Source organism: Theobroma umbraticum, unplaced genomic scaffold (assembly GCF_002168275.2).
Source record: "Theobroma umbraticum cultivar Fairchild unplaced genomic scaffold, ASM216827v3 scaffold_56.0, whole genome shotgun sequence".
Classification (NCBI taxonomy): domain Eukaryota; kingdom Viridiplantae; phylum Streptophyta; class Magnoliopsida; order Malvales; family Malvaceae; genus Theobroma; species Theobroma umbraticum.
Window position 1 is genome coordinate 12,976,184 of NW_018397256.1, and position 16,217 is coordinate 12,992,400.

Below are 16,217 nucleotides of genomic sequence, written 5' to 3' on the forward strand. Positions count from 1 at the left end.
ATGGTCAACTATCAATCCTGGAAAATTGAATGTGTTGATTCGGAGAGGAAATCATGTAACCTGGTCGAATGACTGTGAGAGAAAGGACATCATCTGTACAGCCAAAAGGACGATGTGTCCTGATCTCTCATCGGCTTGAAAGAGAGAGATTAAGTCATGACAGTGAAGCAATTGGTGGGGTGTGTCAAGAGCTCGAGACAGGTAAATCGTAAAGATCACGCTTGTTTGAGGCATGTCCATGCGGAGAGAGGATTGAGGGCAGATAGATACCTCAGTGCCTTTATCAAAGACAAGACATCAACACCCTCGCATGTCTCCTCACCCTTGAAGCCAAAAGGACTTCCTCATTTTACAAAACTAATTACCTCAACATCCTTAGAAAGGCTCAAACAGTAAAACAATCTCTATTTTAATGAGTTTTTAACTTTTAATTTATACTTAAATAAACTTTTATTTTAATAAAAATTAATTACGGTTAAATTTTAACTTGATTAAATGTATTTATTATATCATATGTCATATGTCGATAAAAAAGATCAATTGACATTGAATCTAATGACTTAATTGTATATATAGTAAATTTAGAAATGGATGGGGGTACCATATATCTTTGCATTGAGGTGAGGTAATGCACCAAGAGAAAATCAAGCCCAGGGGCAAGCTTGCTTATTCATATGCAAAAGTCCTCTTCTCAGCCACCCTTTGCCTTCGTCATTAATTTCTTCGATCCTGCGTATCTCTATAAAGGATTTGGTTCAAATATAGGAAAATTTTGAAGGACGATGGCTTTAAAAAATTGTTGGTACTATATTATACATCCAAATAAATACAATTCAAGTCTTTTATTATTAATTTTTAATTTCTTGATATATTTTCTGCAAACCCAAACAAAGTAAAGGTCTGGGAAAAAGGTAACAAGATGCAAGGCAACAGCTGATGGATTTTCCGAGCTGTTATTGCAGAGAAAAAGAGAAAGAAATGATAGCAATAGAAGCTGTGTTGTTTGTACACATTCTGGAATTGCAGGCATGAAATGAAGATTCTAATTAATTAATCTCTGGAACAAGAAGAGGATATGAATATATTATCAGTTCAGATGCAAAATGGTATGGAAGAACCATGAAACTAATAATTATTCAGCCAAAAAAAATATGAAAAACAGATTGAACCAAAGTCTGTCGGCCGCTAACCCTTTTCCTGAAATCCATTGACTGTTGATGTGAAATCTTGAAACCACCTGCATGCACACAAGGAAAAGGAAATGCCAACAAACGTTAATTAATTACTACAGTGAGTTGAAAGTGGAAACCGTTTTCCTTTAACTAGCTCCATCGAGGGTTCATCAAAAGAAGATCCTCTCAGTAATTTTCCACAGCTCTCATGAACTGTGTTTTCCAGGTGCAGAATGTTGTATATATACCATTGCATGGGAATGCAGGTTTTCTCGACACAGTTCAAGAAAGCTGTGGAAAATCACAAAGAGAACCTCGGCTGCATGCGTGCATCTGATCACCATCACCGCCATCTCATTTTCCCGAACAGATTGAGGGAGGATAGAGATAGAAAGAAAAAGGAGGGTGCAGTGCAGTTGTGGGGGAGAAAACAAGGAAAAAGGCGCAGGAGACAGAATTATTGTGAAGTGAAAGCTGAAAATGTACATTTATATATGGAAAAGAGCTACAGAAGATGATGTTAGGCTTCCATCCACTCTAAACTAATGATATCCCGTAAGTTACAACGACAGCCTACCACATCCATCAGTACCAGAAAACCAGTTTGGTCCCGTCTTTGGTCGCTCCCCATTTCCTTTTTTCAAAAACTTTTCTACTGTTTTTGAAAAGGGTAAAGTAGATTTCAATTAAATCTCGTTTTCCCTGATTGGGAAATGCAGTTGCAATGTCAATGAGACGAAGGGTGCAAAAGCAGAAGCAAGGGTGGGGGAGGGACGAGGGATGCCCGAGGTGTTTTGTTGAATACGTTGCAGTTTCGAAAGCAAAGCATCCTCGGGCATTACGCTAATCGATGCTACGTGTGGGGGTGGCGACGGAGGGGGAGGGAAAAGAGGCTTTGAATTATATAACCGCTCTGAACCCATGACGTACCTCTGAACTGTATAACCGCTCACAGCCCATGACGTACTTTCATGTGGACTCGGCGTCACGCCCATTTGCCCAAACCAAACCATCACCTCTCTTCCGCTTTAGCTTTTACTTTAATACTCTCGACGCGTATCTGTTGTCTCGATTGAATAATTATTGTAAGATTTTGTATATAATATATATATATATATATATATTCTCAATTCATATATACGTCATCTTAAATTTTTATTTTTATTTATGACTTGAATTCAATTTCAAGATCAATAATTGATCCTTCTATTTTCATCGTTATTAAATAACAATTGTTATATAATTTCCATTTCTTGTTGAATCATTTATATTAGAAAGAAAATTATTTATTCATTTGGTTATAATCAAACTTAATTAAATTTTAAAGTTAATTTCTGTATCTAAAGTCGAAAGTCCCAATTAAATTTTGATAACTTCTTATTTTGTAAAAATAAAATTGTTACCCACATGAAAATTATCTGGAGGCTAAACAAGCTTTGCAAATAAGGGAAATTGATTCCAACATTACAAGCTAAATCAACCTTAAAAGAGCTGGAAGCAAGCCTTTTTCCTATTTGGGACAGCAACTGTTTTCCCAGAGGAAAAGGATTCCTGCTTCTATCATGTATAGACTTGTGCCCAAAATTGAATTGAGTAAACATAAAGAAAATCAACTTCACATTCACAAACATTAATCAAACATTACATATAGGCTGAGGTAAATGAACCCACAGGCCAAGTTATTCAACTTGAACAAGTATCACATAATGGGAGAGTCTTTGGGATAAGACACCCTAAAAAATGTAAAACACAAACCATAGCAAAAAAGAAAAGAAACCTTGTTTCCAACTTCAAAACATACTAATCAAAGCAACAAATTCAAGCACATTAGTGAATTTTCCAACACCAATGGCATGATGATATTCTGACAAGTCAAAGTACATGAGCAAACTTAGCCTGGGAACTTTGGGGCTTCTTATTCACACTTGAAGCCTGGAGGAACCGTCATCTGACATGCACTAAGGATTAAGCTAAGAGAAACGGGGATGTTGAGGTTAATTCCAAGTACATTGGCTTTAATGGCAGTGCAAAGGCAAAGGGCAGCCTCCAAATTAGCCAAGCCCGAGAGCAAAGCGCAGCATTTGCTTGAAGGAGGTGATCCCACCACTATGTTGACAAGTCCAAGCAGGTCAGTGCAGACACCTAGCTTCAAAGTATCCTTGGGGCAAGATGGTGGTGGAGGGCATGCTGGTGGAGGAGGACTGGGTGTGGGCTTGGGTTTGCATGAATTGCAGGCGCTGGTGACTGTTGAGTGGAGAAGAAGAGAGAACACTAAAAAGAGGGCACAGATTTGCTTGGAAGCCATGGCAACAGCTGCTTTCTACAGTTGCTTAGTGACTGGAGATATTCGAAGGAGTTGGGGTGCCTTCCTAGAACCAGAAGCAGCGTTTTTAAAGGAAATTTGTGAGGTGGCTGTTGGGAGTCTGATTGAGTGGAAGAGAGTGAAAATGGATGATAATGTAGTAGTTGGATTTTTGTAAGCTTCTGGGCAGGAAAGTTGTATGATCTCTTTCCTTATTGTTTCTCAATACTATCAAAGCAGTTATGGGAGGCTCACTCAATAACAAAATTATGCAGTCATGGCCCCATAAACTTGACTTCACCCTTGCCTCTCCATCAAAACCATGCTCATAAATATATAATTTTGGACAAGAAAGGGGTATTCAATTATTCATCTAGTGTAAATTATAAGCTCCCCTTTCTCTCAATTTTTCTTTCCTCGATCAAAAAAAGTGTTAATAATATCACATAACAGATCTTATACTAATATCTTTACGTATTAAAAAAATATCCGTTAATTAAAATAATCGACCAAAGCATTCCCATAATCAAAACAAACATTTATTTATAATTCATACTATCACCAAACTTAAAATATCTATGATCTATCAACTCCAAACTTAATTAAAAAAAAATCAACAAAAAGAGTTTATTTTTCTGAAAGTATACACAGAGAACTTTCCTCAGCTCCACTAAACATTTGAGTTTCGTATTGCACAAGCTGGTTATACAAATGGGAGAATTGGTGATGGTTATTTGGACAAGTTGCTTGGCCGGTAACCTGGCAAAAGCTTGGGGCTGGGCAAGCTCAAGGGCACTGTAAGTTTCACCAAAATGGATTCCAGCTCTTGGGGTTGAGACAATAAACATGAATTCGTTTTTGTCTACTTGTCTTGAGTTTTGTCCAGTATTGATTCATTTTTCAATAATTGATAGCGATAAGGGTGTTGTATGCAGCTCAGAGCACATGCTAGCAAATCCAATTGCCGGACCAAGCGATGTTGATTGAAATGGTGTGGGTGGTCGTCCTCTTCCATGATTGAAACGCGAAGCCCTGTTTTAGATGCTACACGCATATAGAGGACTACCCCTTCACCCTTATCTTTGCACTTAGTTTAATATTAATTGTAACTAATACAATCCCAGTGTAATTCTTTCTCTAAATTATTCGATGATCCCATCTTAAAATATAATTTTTTTTCTATAAAAATTAAGAAAACAAATACGTTAAGCGCTCATTTAATAATTATTAATTAATTATCTTATGAGCCAATATATAGAATTAAACTCTCTCATGTGAGTAAATTGTGTATATCTAACTATTCCTGCATGTAGAAATATTCCAACAGTAGATATTGTGGTGAATATATAGATGAGAATAAGGTGGATTCGGGTGGCTATGTTTTGACAAATTGTGAGCCAGTAATCACGATATTTTTGTCCAAAGTTTGGTCTAGCTATGTAGGACCATAGGCACTAGAGATGAACATCTTATATGAACTATGAATTTCTTATCTACAAAAAGGAAAATCCCAAAACATTATTGGGAAAAAAAAGGATAGGCAGGAAAAGGAAAAAAGCTTCACATGGCCTTTGGCACTTCAGTGAGGTTGCTCTATGCAAAGTCGTTTTCTCTTTTTTCTTTAACTGATTAAAGTAAAAAAAAAAAGCCTTGAATTGTACTTGTTTTAATTTGGCGAAAGTTTTACATTTTTATCGTATTTTTGTTTTTATTTCTTATTATAGTGAGTCGGTATGTCTTGCCAAAGTCTACATACATAATAAATAACCGTTAAACGATCGTTATATTTATATTATAAACTAAATATTTTATGAGATAAAATAAAAAATAAATATTTAATTAAATAAATATAAACATCCGAATATTTAATTTATTAATTGATATATTATCTTTTAATATAAGAAAAATAAGTTTGAATCCTTTTAGATAATATAAAAGAAAAAAAAAGTTTTTTTTGTTAATTTTATGAGATGACCAAATTCCAAAAGGGGCTGATTGATAGATTTTTTGATGTTTGATCTTCTAATTGAAAATGAAGTTTGCTTGTAGCTTACGATGAAAAGAACATGCCAAGGCCCATTTGCGAGGGTGGTCTTCTTTTTCAGTTCACCCTGGCCCCCCACATAAGCCACATATGGTTGGACCATTTCCATTAGCCTGGCAAGGCCCAAGCTTGTCCTATCTTTTCAAATTGATGGACAGAGACAAGTTACTGTGGGAGAAGGCAACCGAATGGAAGCCCGCCCACCAACCCACCCTTTATTCAGGCCTATCAATTCTTCATGTGGCCTCCAAATTCCAACCGAAACCTCCAAGGCAGGTCCCCTGCCTGTCATTTTTCTATGCTTACATCAAAAGTTTTGTTTCATAATTATTTAATGGTATTATTCCTTCCCTTACATTTTCTTTTTTTTTTCTTTCAAAATGTGTGAACAATGATTTTTTCTCATTTTTTAAAATATTTAATACTTTTACTTTTTTCATATTAAAATTTTATTTTCATAATTCTTTTAAAAAATTATTAAAAGATATTGGACATTTAAATTTATAAAACCTTTCAAAATTTTAATATAAAACATATCAAAATCAAAATTTTTATCTTTAAGTTCATAAAAATAAGAAAAAAACAAACATTTAAAAATAAAAAATAAAAATAAAAATATTGCTTAAAAGTACTTGACCATTTAATTCATTGATTGATACACTATCCATTATTTAAAAAATAAAAATCAAATCATCCTTCCCTTAATAATAAAAAAAATACTACCTAAACAAATTCATGAATTATTGATAAATATTCAAATAAATTTATTATTATTTTATTATATTCAGTTAAATTTTATATTATATTTTAAATAAAATAAATTTTTATAATTAATAATTATTTATGATTATTCATCAAAATATTTAATACAAGAATTTGCTTTTACCTAAATTTCCTTTAGCCGACAGAAAACCAACTCGCGATTAATGGATAAAGCCCCAAACCAGACAGCCGGATGTTTCTAATTGTCCTTTTTCGGACCAAAGAATAAGGTCGAGAAGAAAACGCTAAGGAGCCTTCTTTCCTTCCTAATTCCTATCCCAAAGAAAAAGCGAATCGGTCCTCTTTCCCCTTCCTTCACTGTACCATGATCTACTTTAATTTAACCTTTCCGGCAAATTTTCAGCTTCAATTTTAAACCTTTTGGCTTTTTTCCCGAGTACTTGTGGTAATAATTTTTTTAACAGTTTTATCTATTAATATTTCAGCTGATTAATCTAAAATTCTTAACTCCATAATCAAAAGATTAGTAATTTACTGCTGAAAAATTGGAGAGAGAAGGAGAAGGGGGAGCATGTGTTTATTTGAATTATCTAATTGCGATCCAGCTCTGTCTTTTTGATCGGGAGAAGGGAATTTCTGAGGTGGGAAGCGAAAAGGTAGCTGAAAGAGGCTATCTTTTATATACATCGGTGGAAGCGATCTAGAGAGGGAGAGAAGGGAGGTTGGAATTAAGATGGCGATACTATACGCGCTGGTGGCGCGAGGATCGGTGGTGCTGGCGGAGTTTACGGCGGCGTCGACGAACGCCAGCGCAATCGCCAGGCAAATTCTAGAGAAAATACCTGGGAATAACGACACGCATGCTTCGTATTCGCAAGATCGATATATCTTCCACGTCAAACGCACCGATGGCCTCACCGTTCTTTGTATGGCCGACGAGTCCGCCGGAAGTAAGCCAATTTATCTCACTCAGAATAAGTTTTCCTTTTCTTTTCCGTTTTCGAAAGCGAACTTATATTTGATTGACGCGATAGGCTTTTCAATTTCAATTGCTTTGTTAAGTATTGATTTCTGAATTAAAAGGAAATTCGAGATTAAAGTAGGCGATTGAGAAGAAAGTTGAAGTTTTATGCTTAGTTGACAATCGCGGGTTTGATTAAAAAGTTCAAAAATGCAATTTTAATTCATAGAATGGGGAAATGGTAAAAGCGATTACTTTTGGTAATGATCATGTTATTTCTTCAACAGTAGCAATAGATGCAATGTTCCGAGAAATCATCAGTCGCCTTCTGGTTTTGAATCATTACTTCCCTTCTAGTGTGTGTTGAGTTGGAGACGACAGTATTTATGTTCTTCAGTAACATTCTGCTACTTTTTTCACTAATTAAATTCAGAATTTATAGCTACAGTATCCATGTGGTTTGCGATTGCTTTGCATATGTCTTTGTTGTCTAAGAATTTTTTGGTCCAAATGTTGCTGCTGATGACAACTTTATTGGTTACTAAGGTGGGATGTGTCTATTGTATCTTTTGCAGGGCGTATTCCTTTTACGTTTCTTGAAGACATTCATCAGAGATTTGTGAGGACTTATGGCCGAGCAGTATTTTCAGCCCTCCCTTATGGCATGAATGATGAATTTTCAAGGGTTTTGAGCCAGCAAATGGAATATTACTCGAGTGACCCTAATGCCGATAGGATAAATCGAGTAAAAGGTGAAATGAGTCAGGTAGGTTTTGAGTGCATGTAATCAGATTATAGATTCTACTATTCTAATACTTCTAGATTCTTCTATTCTATATGAATGCATAAGGATGAGCTTGTACCTACTTTGAAGATGAATTATTTTGCTGTTTTGCTTGCATAAAATAAAAAGTTTTGATCTATTATCGACCATTTAACATGTTACCTTTAATTATCGCCTGCAGTTACGGCCTTTTCACTCAAGGGCATTCAACTTGCTGTGGTTTTTTGGTTTTTGGACTGTGGTCTAATGTTGTTCTTGTACTCTAATAGGTGCGAAACGTTATGATAGAGAATATCGACAAAGTTTTAGAGAGAGGTGACCGCTTAGAATTGCTGGTTGACAAAACTGCTAACATGCAAGGAAATACCTTTCGCTTCAGAAAGCAAGCTCGCCGTTTTAGAAACACAGTATGGTGGAGGAATGTCAAGCTTACGTATGCTTTCTGAACTTCAACCCCATTTTTTGCATGTTTACATGCACTTCATTAAATTTGGAAGTGAAATTTACTATTAAAGAGGAGCATAATTTCCATTGTTCAAAATAGTTAGCTCTCCATGGGAAATAGGTCCTTGAAATAGGAGAGATACCAGGATGGATGAATTTATTACTCATTAACTTGCTTTCCACATTGCAGGGTTGCTCTGATAATCCTCCTCCTAATTATTGTTTATGTTGTGCTGGCTTTTGTTTGTCACGGGATCACGCTACCTTCCTGCCTAAAATGAGGTCAACAGTTTGAGATTTGAACACCTTCCCCACTCTCATGCCCCTTTTCCTTATGTTTCCATTTTTGTTTGATTGTCTTTTAATCCCTGCTAGGGGGTATATGGGATGTTTCTGTTTCAACTTCCTCTGCAATGAGTTGTATTTACTGTTTTTTTATTCAATGTGAAGAGCTAGAACTTTCGTGCTGCGCTTGTGTGACCATGTTCTTTTGTGGAACTTGGAACCGGTTCATGGTGTTTTGTCGTTTGAAGACATGACTTGATGACGCAAAATTTATCCAGGACTGTAATTTTTGTGGGAAGTCTTCTTTTTTTGTCTTCATTGCTACTCCTATTTTGTATACTATAGAGTTGGTTTAGTTATGCAAACAGCATTGTACCAGTGTGGCAAGCTGTTCGTGTATGAACATCATTGGAGCTCACCAAAATCTCTTAGATTGTAAGAACGTAAACATGATCAAATTCGAAACAAAAATGCCAAATTTTAGAATCTACAATGAGATAGCCATAAGGGTACTCTGGAAGAACATGAAACAGTCAATTTAACTCAGGCAACATGAGGGTTTAACATTCATTTCCATGGGAGGACCAACAATCCAACTGCTTACGAAAAATCAGTCCCAAGGAATTATTGAGTTCTTTCTAAACACATCTAATTTGTAAGTACAACAAAAGCCTTGTATTTCTAGGTAATTAAAACATTGGATTCGGGTTTTTGATATATTCTGCTACACTAAGCTGTCCTCTACAAGATTAAATCTGTTCAATAATTCCTGCAATTCATGCAGTGCAATCTTATAGTGTTCCTGGGATTGTGCTCCTCCTTCCACAACTGGAATTGCATACTTATGCAAGTGATTATGCCAATAAACTGGGTTATACACATTGATGTCACAGGAGCCTCGATCAACATGCCTGTACTTGAAATCTTTACACCACCGAGGCAGTATATAGCGTGAGGGGATTTCTTCCACTCCATTATAATTAAGAACATTCAATGCATGCCTGCATAAATAACCTTTGTAGTTGAACAAACTGCATATGCATCGGATATCCACCTGACTAGTCTCAAACAAAACCTCATAATTCCTAACCTCCTTCTCATTTCCTTCAATTTCGACTCTTTCTTTAACGATGTAAGTTATTATTGGCCCATTTATACTCACCTGCCTTGTGTTAAAGCAAGAGTACATCCCCTCAACTTCAGATTGAAACTTATTAAAGATTTCTTTTGTATATACTTTAGAGAGCTGTACCTCAAAATTACATCTTGTTTTCAATTCAAAGCATGAGTTTCTTGACTGCATATCCGCCATGGCTTCTTTCAGGTGCTTCCGGTGCAGAGCTAAATCATACTTATCAACAAATTCCTTAAAAGATGTATGCTTATGTACATAACCATCAAAAAATGCATTCAAGCTCTCATTTTCTTGGATAGGAATCGTTCCAGCAAAAAATGTGTCCTTTAAGTACACTGGAACCCATTGTTTCCTGTCTTCATACAATGTTTGGAGCCATTTGTTATCCCCAAGTCCATGCTGCTTGATCACTTCGGCCCAAGAAGTTTCAAACTCAACTATCCTCAGGGAGTTATAGACAGCTTTATTTAACTGTCTTTTAATTGCTTCAAATCCTTTCAAACCCCCCAACTTCTCTGGAACTCTGTGCATGATATACCACACACAATAACAATGATGAGCCTTAGGGAAAACCTCAGAGACAGCAATTTGCAAGGGTTTGCACTGATCAGTAACAATAACTTGTGGGGGGTGCCCTAGCATGCATTTAAGCCATGCTCTAAAGATCCAGACAAAGTACTCTACTGACTCATGTCCGAGGAAGCCACACCCCAACAACACAGATTGTCCATGATGGTTCACTCCAACAAAAGAAATCAAAGGAATTTCATATTTGCTTGCCAAGCATGTTGTATCAATCACGATAGTGTCACAAAAGTAAGCACATGCAGTCCTGGACCTAGCATCAGCCCAAAATACATTCTTCAGACGACCATCATCATCAAAATCCATCAAGTAAAAGAAGTTTGGATTAGTTAACTTCATGCGACAGAAGTAATTATAAACGGCATAAGCATCTCCCTCTTTAAGTTCCAGATGGTTAGAGTGATCAGCTGGATGTATACCCTCTCTTTCAGAAACATTTGGGTAACCATTAGACCCAGCATCCAAAGCAGCTGTTCGATACATCTTGATAGTATGTATTTCTGTAACAGGTTCTGCTGGTGGTTGTGCCTTTCTGGCTGCAAGAATCATTTTCTTATGAGACTTGTAAAATCTTTTGATCTGTGGACTCACCTGGTGATTGTGGTCAAGCTCAACTTCAACTATTCTCCACCTTTTAGAGTCCACAAGCTTAATGACTACCATTGCGGGGCAACCAGTTCTTGTTTCTGGTCTTGGATTGTTGGCTTCGCTCTTTTTCTTAAAGCCTGCACTACTACAGCTAAGTTTTGCTCTATAACGCTCCTTCCTTTTGGATCTAAACCACGAATTGCTAACTCTGATGCCAAAACCTTGTTCCTTAGCAAAGACATTGTAGAAGTCATAAGCTTCATCAAAAGAATCAAACTCCAAACCAACAGTAGGTGGAAGTGGTTCTTTCTTTGAAAGTTTTGCACAAGTTTCATCATGTTCCACCACACTGCAGTCTCCCTCACCCTCGTACTCATCAACCTCATCAAAGACTGGCTCACTATTGAGACAAACTTCTTCCATCTGGAAAACAAACTGAAAGCAACATTCAAACTGCAACAACGCAAGAAGGTAACATCTCTATGAATAAAATTTAGAGGTCAACAAGACAGGAAATCCTGTATCAAGCATCATAAGAATCAAAAGTACGCTACAACCCAGTTTATTGCAGCAACAATTTGTAAGAAAAACAAACCTAAAAAGCAAAAAAACTGTACAAGGATCTGATACATATATGCTCAGAAACTAGGAGGAATAAATGGTAAACATCACAACAAGGGAAAAGCCTACTTTCTAATACAATGAATATATTGCTAAAAATATAATAAGAGTATCAGATAAAGCCTCTAAGAAAATCAACTGTATCTAACTGTTCTGCTTGGACTAAGTATTGAATAAAATTAAAATATCTAAAAACTTAATCATGGAGACTGGACCCAATCAAATGAGCAATGTCAACTCAGACAAGAATAGCATTTCCTTAAAAAAAAAGCTAATTTTCAGGCACACATTAGACTTCTCCGATGAATGTGACAGATGTGGATCCTAGTAAAGATAGTCAACAAGGATTTGGAAAAAGAGAATACAGTTTCTGTTCCTTTCTTTTTGCACCAGGCTATCATTATGGTTATATGTCATTTCTGTTACAAGGTCCAATGTTAAACTCAATGGTGAATTTTCAAGCTACAAATCATAGAGACCCGATAGGAAAGAGATCCAATGGAATGAGAATAACTTAGATCTGTGGTATACTGCAACCATACATAGTTAGCAACTAGGGAGAAAAAGATAAACAATGTAATCATACCTTCAGCTCAAACTATACCACCATTGATCATGTTGTTGATGCCAATGAACTTGCCCCATCAATTTCCCTATCAAACCATAATCAAGCAAAAGATTTCGTAGCTCCAAGAAGCCCATGGATTATCTGCTTATAGCACAAGCTTCCCACTTTGGCATAGTTTAACCACTTTAGCAAGCCTACGGCATCATTTCACCACAAAAAGAAAATGTACCTTCAACCTAGTGAAAAACTGATGAGCATAGCAAGCTAGCCCCACCATAGCAGATTATAAGCATATACAAAAGATGCAAGACCATAACAATAAGAAAATTTCAAGAAAGAAGTAGAATGCCCTTTCATAAGATCAAAGTTGTAAAAACTTCTTTCACCCAAACAAGATAATTAGATTCCCAGATAAGCTTCCACAATTTACACCCAAAAAACTGTGAGCAAAGAATAAAGAATTAAATTCTGTAAGAGACTTAAAAAAATTGTCCAAGCACCAACACCTAAGAGAGCAGCATCAGACAACGAGAGGAAGAAGACAACATAATATCCTGATCAGTTTGTTACAAAATACGCACCCAGAGACATGAAGAGTGGAACAGAACTGGTTGTTCCAGGATTTATCAAATAAATGCTTCAATATGATTGTCTGCAAACTAACACCTTAATATCTCTATATTTCCTTCATCTCAAGTCTCAACCAAGCCGGTCTACTAAATCTATTCGACAGCTCAGGAGCTAGAAATAGCAGCAGTAACAATGGAATAGCAATACAGAACGCATGCCCACTGAGGTGCTGACATCATGATGACGTAGACGCGAACAGCCATAATGATGACATGCAAGGAGTAGATAAACAGAAAAACCACATGGGAGAGATTTTCAAATATAAACTAAATTTAGCAAAAACCCTTGCAACAAAAATACATAAGAGACGTCCCCACATTCTAATTCCTTTCCTGCTAAACCTCATTGGTCCCAAACTTACACTTCAAAATCGGTAAGAAAATGCATTTCCAACCGGAACTCCAGCTGTATTCAAAGCTAAAACTAGAACATATAATCCTTTCAACAGACTGATCATACCACGTAAATTACAGGTAACAAATTACCAAACATTAACCCCATTAAACAATAAACCATAAAGGCGATTGCAACAAAAAAAAAAAAGAATTCTAATCATCAAACACTTGATCAATCTATGTTATGACCCTAAGCAAATAGCAAAAACTGACCACCAAATAGAACCTAAATTTCTTGCGCCTGATTTAATCCCAAATACTGGTTTACTAAATTGAATCATAAAGTTCATGAGATATGAGCATCATGAATGTTTATTTTCCGTTTGGTTGCTGAGAAAATTAAAAGGGCAATTTTTTTGTATCTGGCTACTCTGTTAGCACTCAGTAGTAACTAAAGCCATCCAATTTCAAGCCTAACACTTGTCAATAATCAATTGATTACTTCATTTATAAGTTCTTTACTTATCTCAGCAACCGACCAAAATTCCAAATCGATCAAAACCCTAAGTCAAAAAGATAGAATTTAAGCTAAGAAAAAAATACCTTCAAAATTGTCGGTAAGTTGAAATTATAGATGATCTTACGATGAATCGCTGAGCGGGCTGGGTGAAGTGAGGAAGAATCGGGGAGGTAGCCCTGAGTCACAGCCTCCGAGTTGGCGTTGGGTAAGGAAAATTCGAGTCTCACACTTGGGCTTACAGACGCTTCGTAGATCTATCGACTCTGTGAGCTGACACGTGGGGACTGTCGCTTTTTTATGCTTACAAATTGATGCCTGCGCTGTGCTGCTGGGGGTTTGTGGCGGCTCCTTCGTCCAATTGGTATTTTTACAAATTAAATTAAGTAAACGAATTGTTATTTATCTTTGTATTTTGAAAAAACAAATAATATTTTTTAACGAATTAGCTGAACATTCGGTTTTAAATTTTTAAAAACTGAATTAACCGAATTTTCATTAACACTAAGTAAATCAATTGAACTAAATCCTAAAATTGCAGTAATCAAAATTAATTTACCTTTAATCAGTTTAATCAGTAATTTATATTTATATAACATATTCATAATATTTATTACTATTTACCTTATGTATTAGATATAGTTATGTTATATATATAACATATTTAAAGTATATATCATTAATTATCAACTTTTTATAGGTTAAATTATAAATTTTAAAAATAAAAAAAATCAAAATAATTGACCCATGTATCCGATTAAAATCAAATTAAATTAATTGAATTTAATTAATTTCAATCAATTTTTTCAATTGAAATACTAATCCCAGTTATTGAGTTATAAAACATGGATTTTAATTTATAAAAAAAATATTAACAAATAAATCTGTTACTATTTATCTATTTGGCTTGTAACCTTCTCTATGTAATTGGTTACCGATTGTCGTCTAAGAAGCTTTTGAGTGGATATGCATTAAGTTGCAAACTCAATAACGCAACAAGTTCACAAGATTGTAAATTGCCATTTTAAGTGGGTTTTATCAATTATTCTTGTCGATTATTTAACTTTATACCATCCTTCTGACAAAAGAAACCGATTATATATATATATATATATATATATGCAAGAAGCATTGATTAAATATTAACATCTATTGTACAATGAGTTTTAAATTTATCGTACATTTACATTTATTCAAATTTAATGAAATTTACATATTATTTTTTATATATTATCTTTTATAAATATAATACGATATGGAAATTACAAAGTAATTTGTCATAAATGTTACAATTGATTGCATTTTTCAAAAAATTTAATATTTAGGAAGTGACATTTGTGGTAAAGTGATAGTGTTTTACATATAATCAATTAACAGTGTATTAAATGTAGATATTTTTTTCGAAATTATCTAATATTTTTCTGCTAAAATAAGATCAAACATCACATTGCATTAATTTTATGGTAAAATATTTTAATGAAAGGAGTAGATGTTACTTACATAAGGAAACTAGTGAGTCTAATGAAGATCTTGGTCGTGGCTTCAACCTCCCAACAAAATATTTATTTTAAAAAGCCATTGTAGGAAACATTAGACTATTTTATAATTAGATATTCCACCTACTTTCTTTTATGGGAATCAAATTTATTCCATTTGATTAAATTAAGAGACTAAATTAATAAAGATAGTACATGTTGTGTTCAATGTAACGGTTATTGCATAGCACAATGGGCAGCTTAATAAGCTTTATTCTTATCTTAAACCATAAGACTTAATGGCTCACTAATATATCTAATAATAGCTCTTTCAAAAAAAATCTCTATCTAATAGTAGTTTATAAAAATGGCAACAGGAGTATTCATTAAATGCAAACTAATTTCAATTAAATTACCTATTCATATTTTATTTGATATCAATTAAAATTTAATACTCAATGTCTAAATCCGATTATTAATATTCACTAACAAAATTAGAATTTGGATTTAAATTAAAAAATAAGTTTAAATTCAAATTATATATATATTTTTAATAAAAACTAAATTAATGAATTAAAGTTAACTAAATAATAATTATTAAATAAATTTATATGATATTATTAATAAAAATTAAAGATTGTATTTATCAAAACGATGATAAGTAGTAGTTTTATTATGCAAACCTTACTTAACATTGTTATATAATATCTTAGGGATAGTATAAAATATCTCATTATAAAATATCTATTATCATCCCGTGTTTATTGCTAGTTAATAGAAAATTATAAACTTATTATAAAAAAAATATTTAACCTAATTGGTTGGATAGTATAAAATATCTAATTACAAAATACATATTATCATCACGTTTTTATTGCTAGTTAATAGAAAATCATAAAATTATACAACCATAAAGCCAAAAAGTATTTAATTCTCAGTAATATTACAAAAAAAAAAATTTATTGGTTAAAAAGACTTATAGTAGATAGGGTAAATAGGTAAAATAGCATTGACTGTAATAAAGTTAAGCTATTGCCTTTCATTTTTA

The 16,217-nt window shown here is 34.3% G+C and overlaps 1 protein-coding gene and 2 pseudogenes across 8 annotated transcripts; 1 reads left to right on the forward strand and 2 right to left on the reverse strand.

Annotated features, from left to right (window-relative positions):
• Positions 1-2,772: 2,772 nt before the first annotated feature.
• On the reverse strand, positions 2,773-4,134 carry LOC110411517 (putative lipid-binding protein AIR1 pseudogene; annotated as a pseudogene).
• Positions 4,135-6,576: 2,442 nt separating this feature from the next.
• On the forward strand, positions 6,577-8,899 carry LOC110410260 (vesicle-associated membrane protein 711). Its single transcript, XM_021419891.2, has 4 exons — positions 6,577-7,191; positions 7,778-7,968; positions 8,256-8,419; positions 8,621-8,899. The coding sequence occupies exons 1-4, from the start codon at positions 6,975-6,977 to the stop codon at positions 8,709-8,711; spliced, it is 663 nt and encodes a 220-aa protein (XP_021275566.1). The 5' UTR covers positions 6,577-6,974; the 3' UTR covers positions 8,712-8,899.
• A 263-nt stretch (positions 8,900-9,162) lies between these two features.
• On the reverse strand, positions 9,163-13,987 carry LOC110410258 (protein FAR1-RELATED SEQUENCE 6 pseudogene; annotated as a pseudogene). Of its 7 annotated transcripts, none has more exons than XR_016350860.1 (3): positions 13,822-13,987; positions 12,231-12,476; positions 9,163-11,476 (listed from the first exon to the last, which is right to left on the reverse strand). The product of XR_016350860.1 is annotated as a protein FAR1-RELATED SEQUENCE 6 pseudogene, transcript variant X5 (transcript). The 7 variants fall into 7 exon arrangements; XR_016350857.1 differs by having other exon boundaries at positions 12,231-12,406; positions 13,781-13,987; XR_016350859.1 differs by having other exon boundaries at positions 12,231-12,448; positions 13,781-13,987.
• Between the last annotated feature and the right edge of the window lie 2,230 nt (positions 13,988-16,217).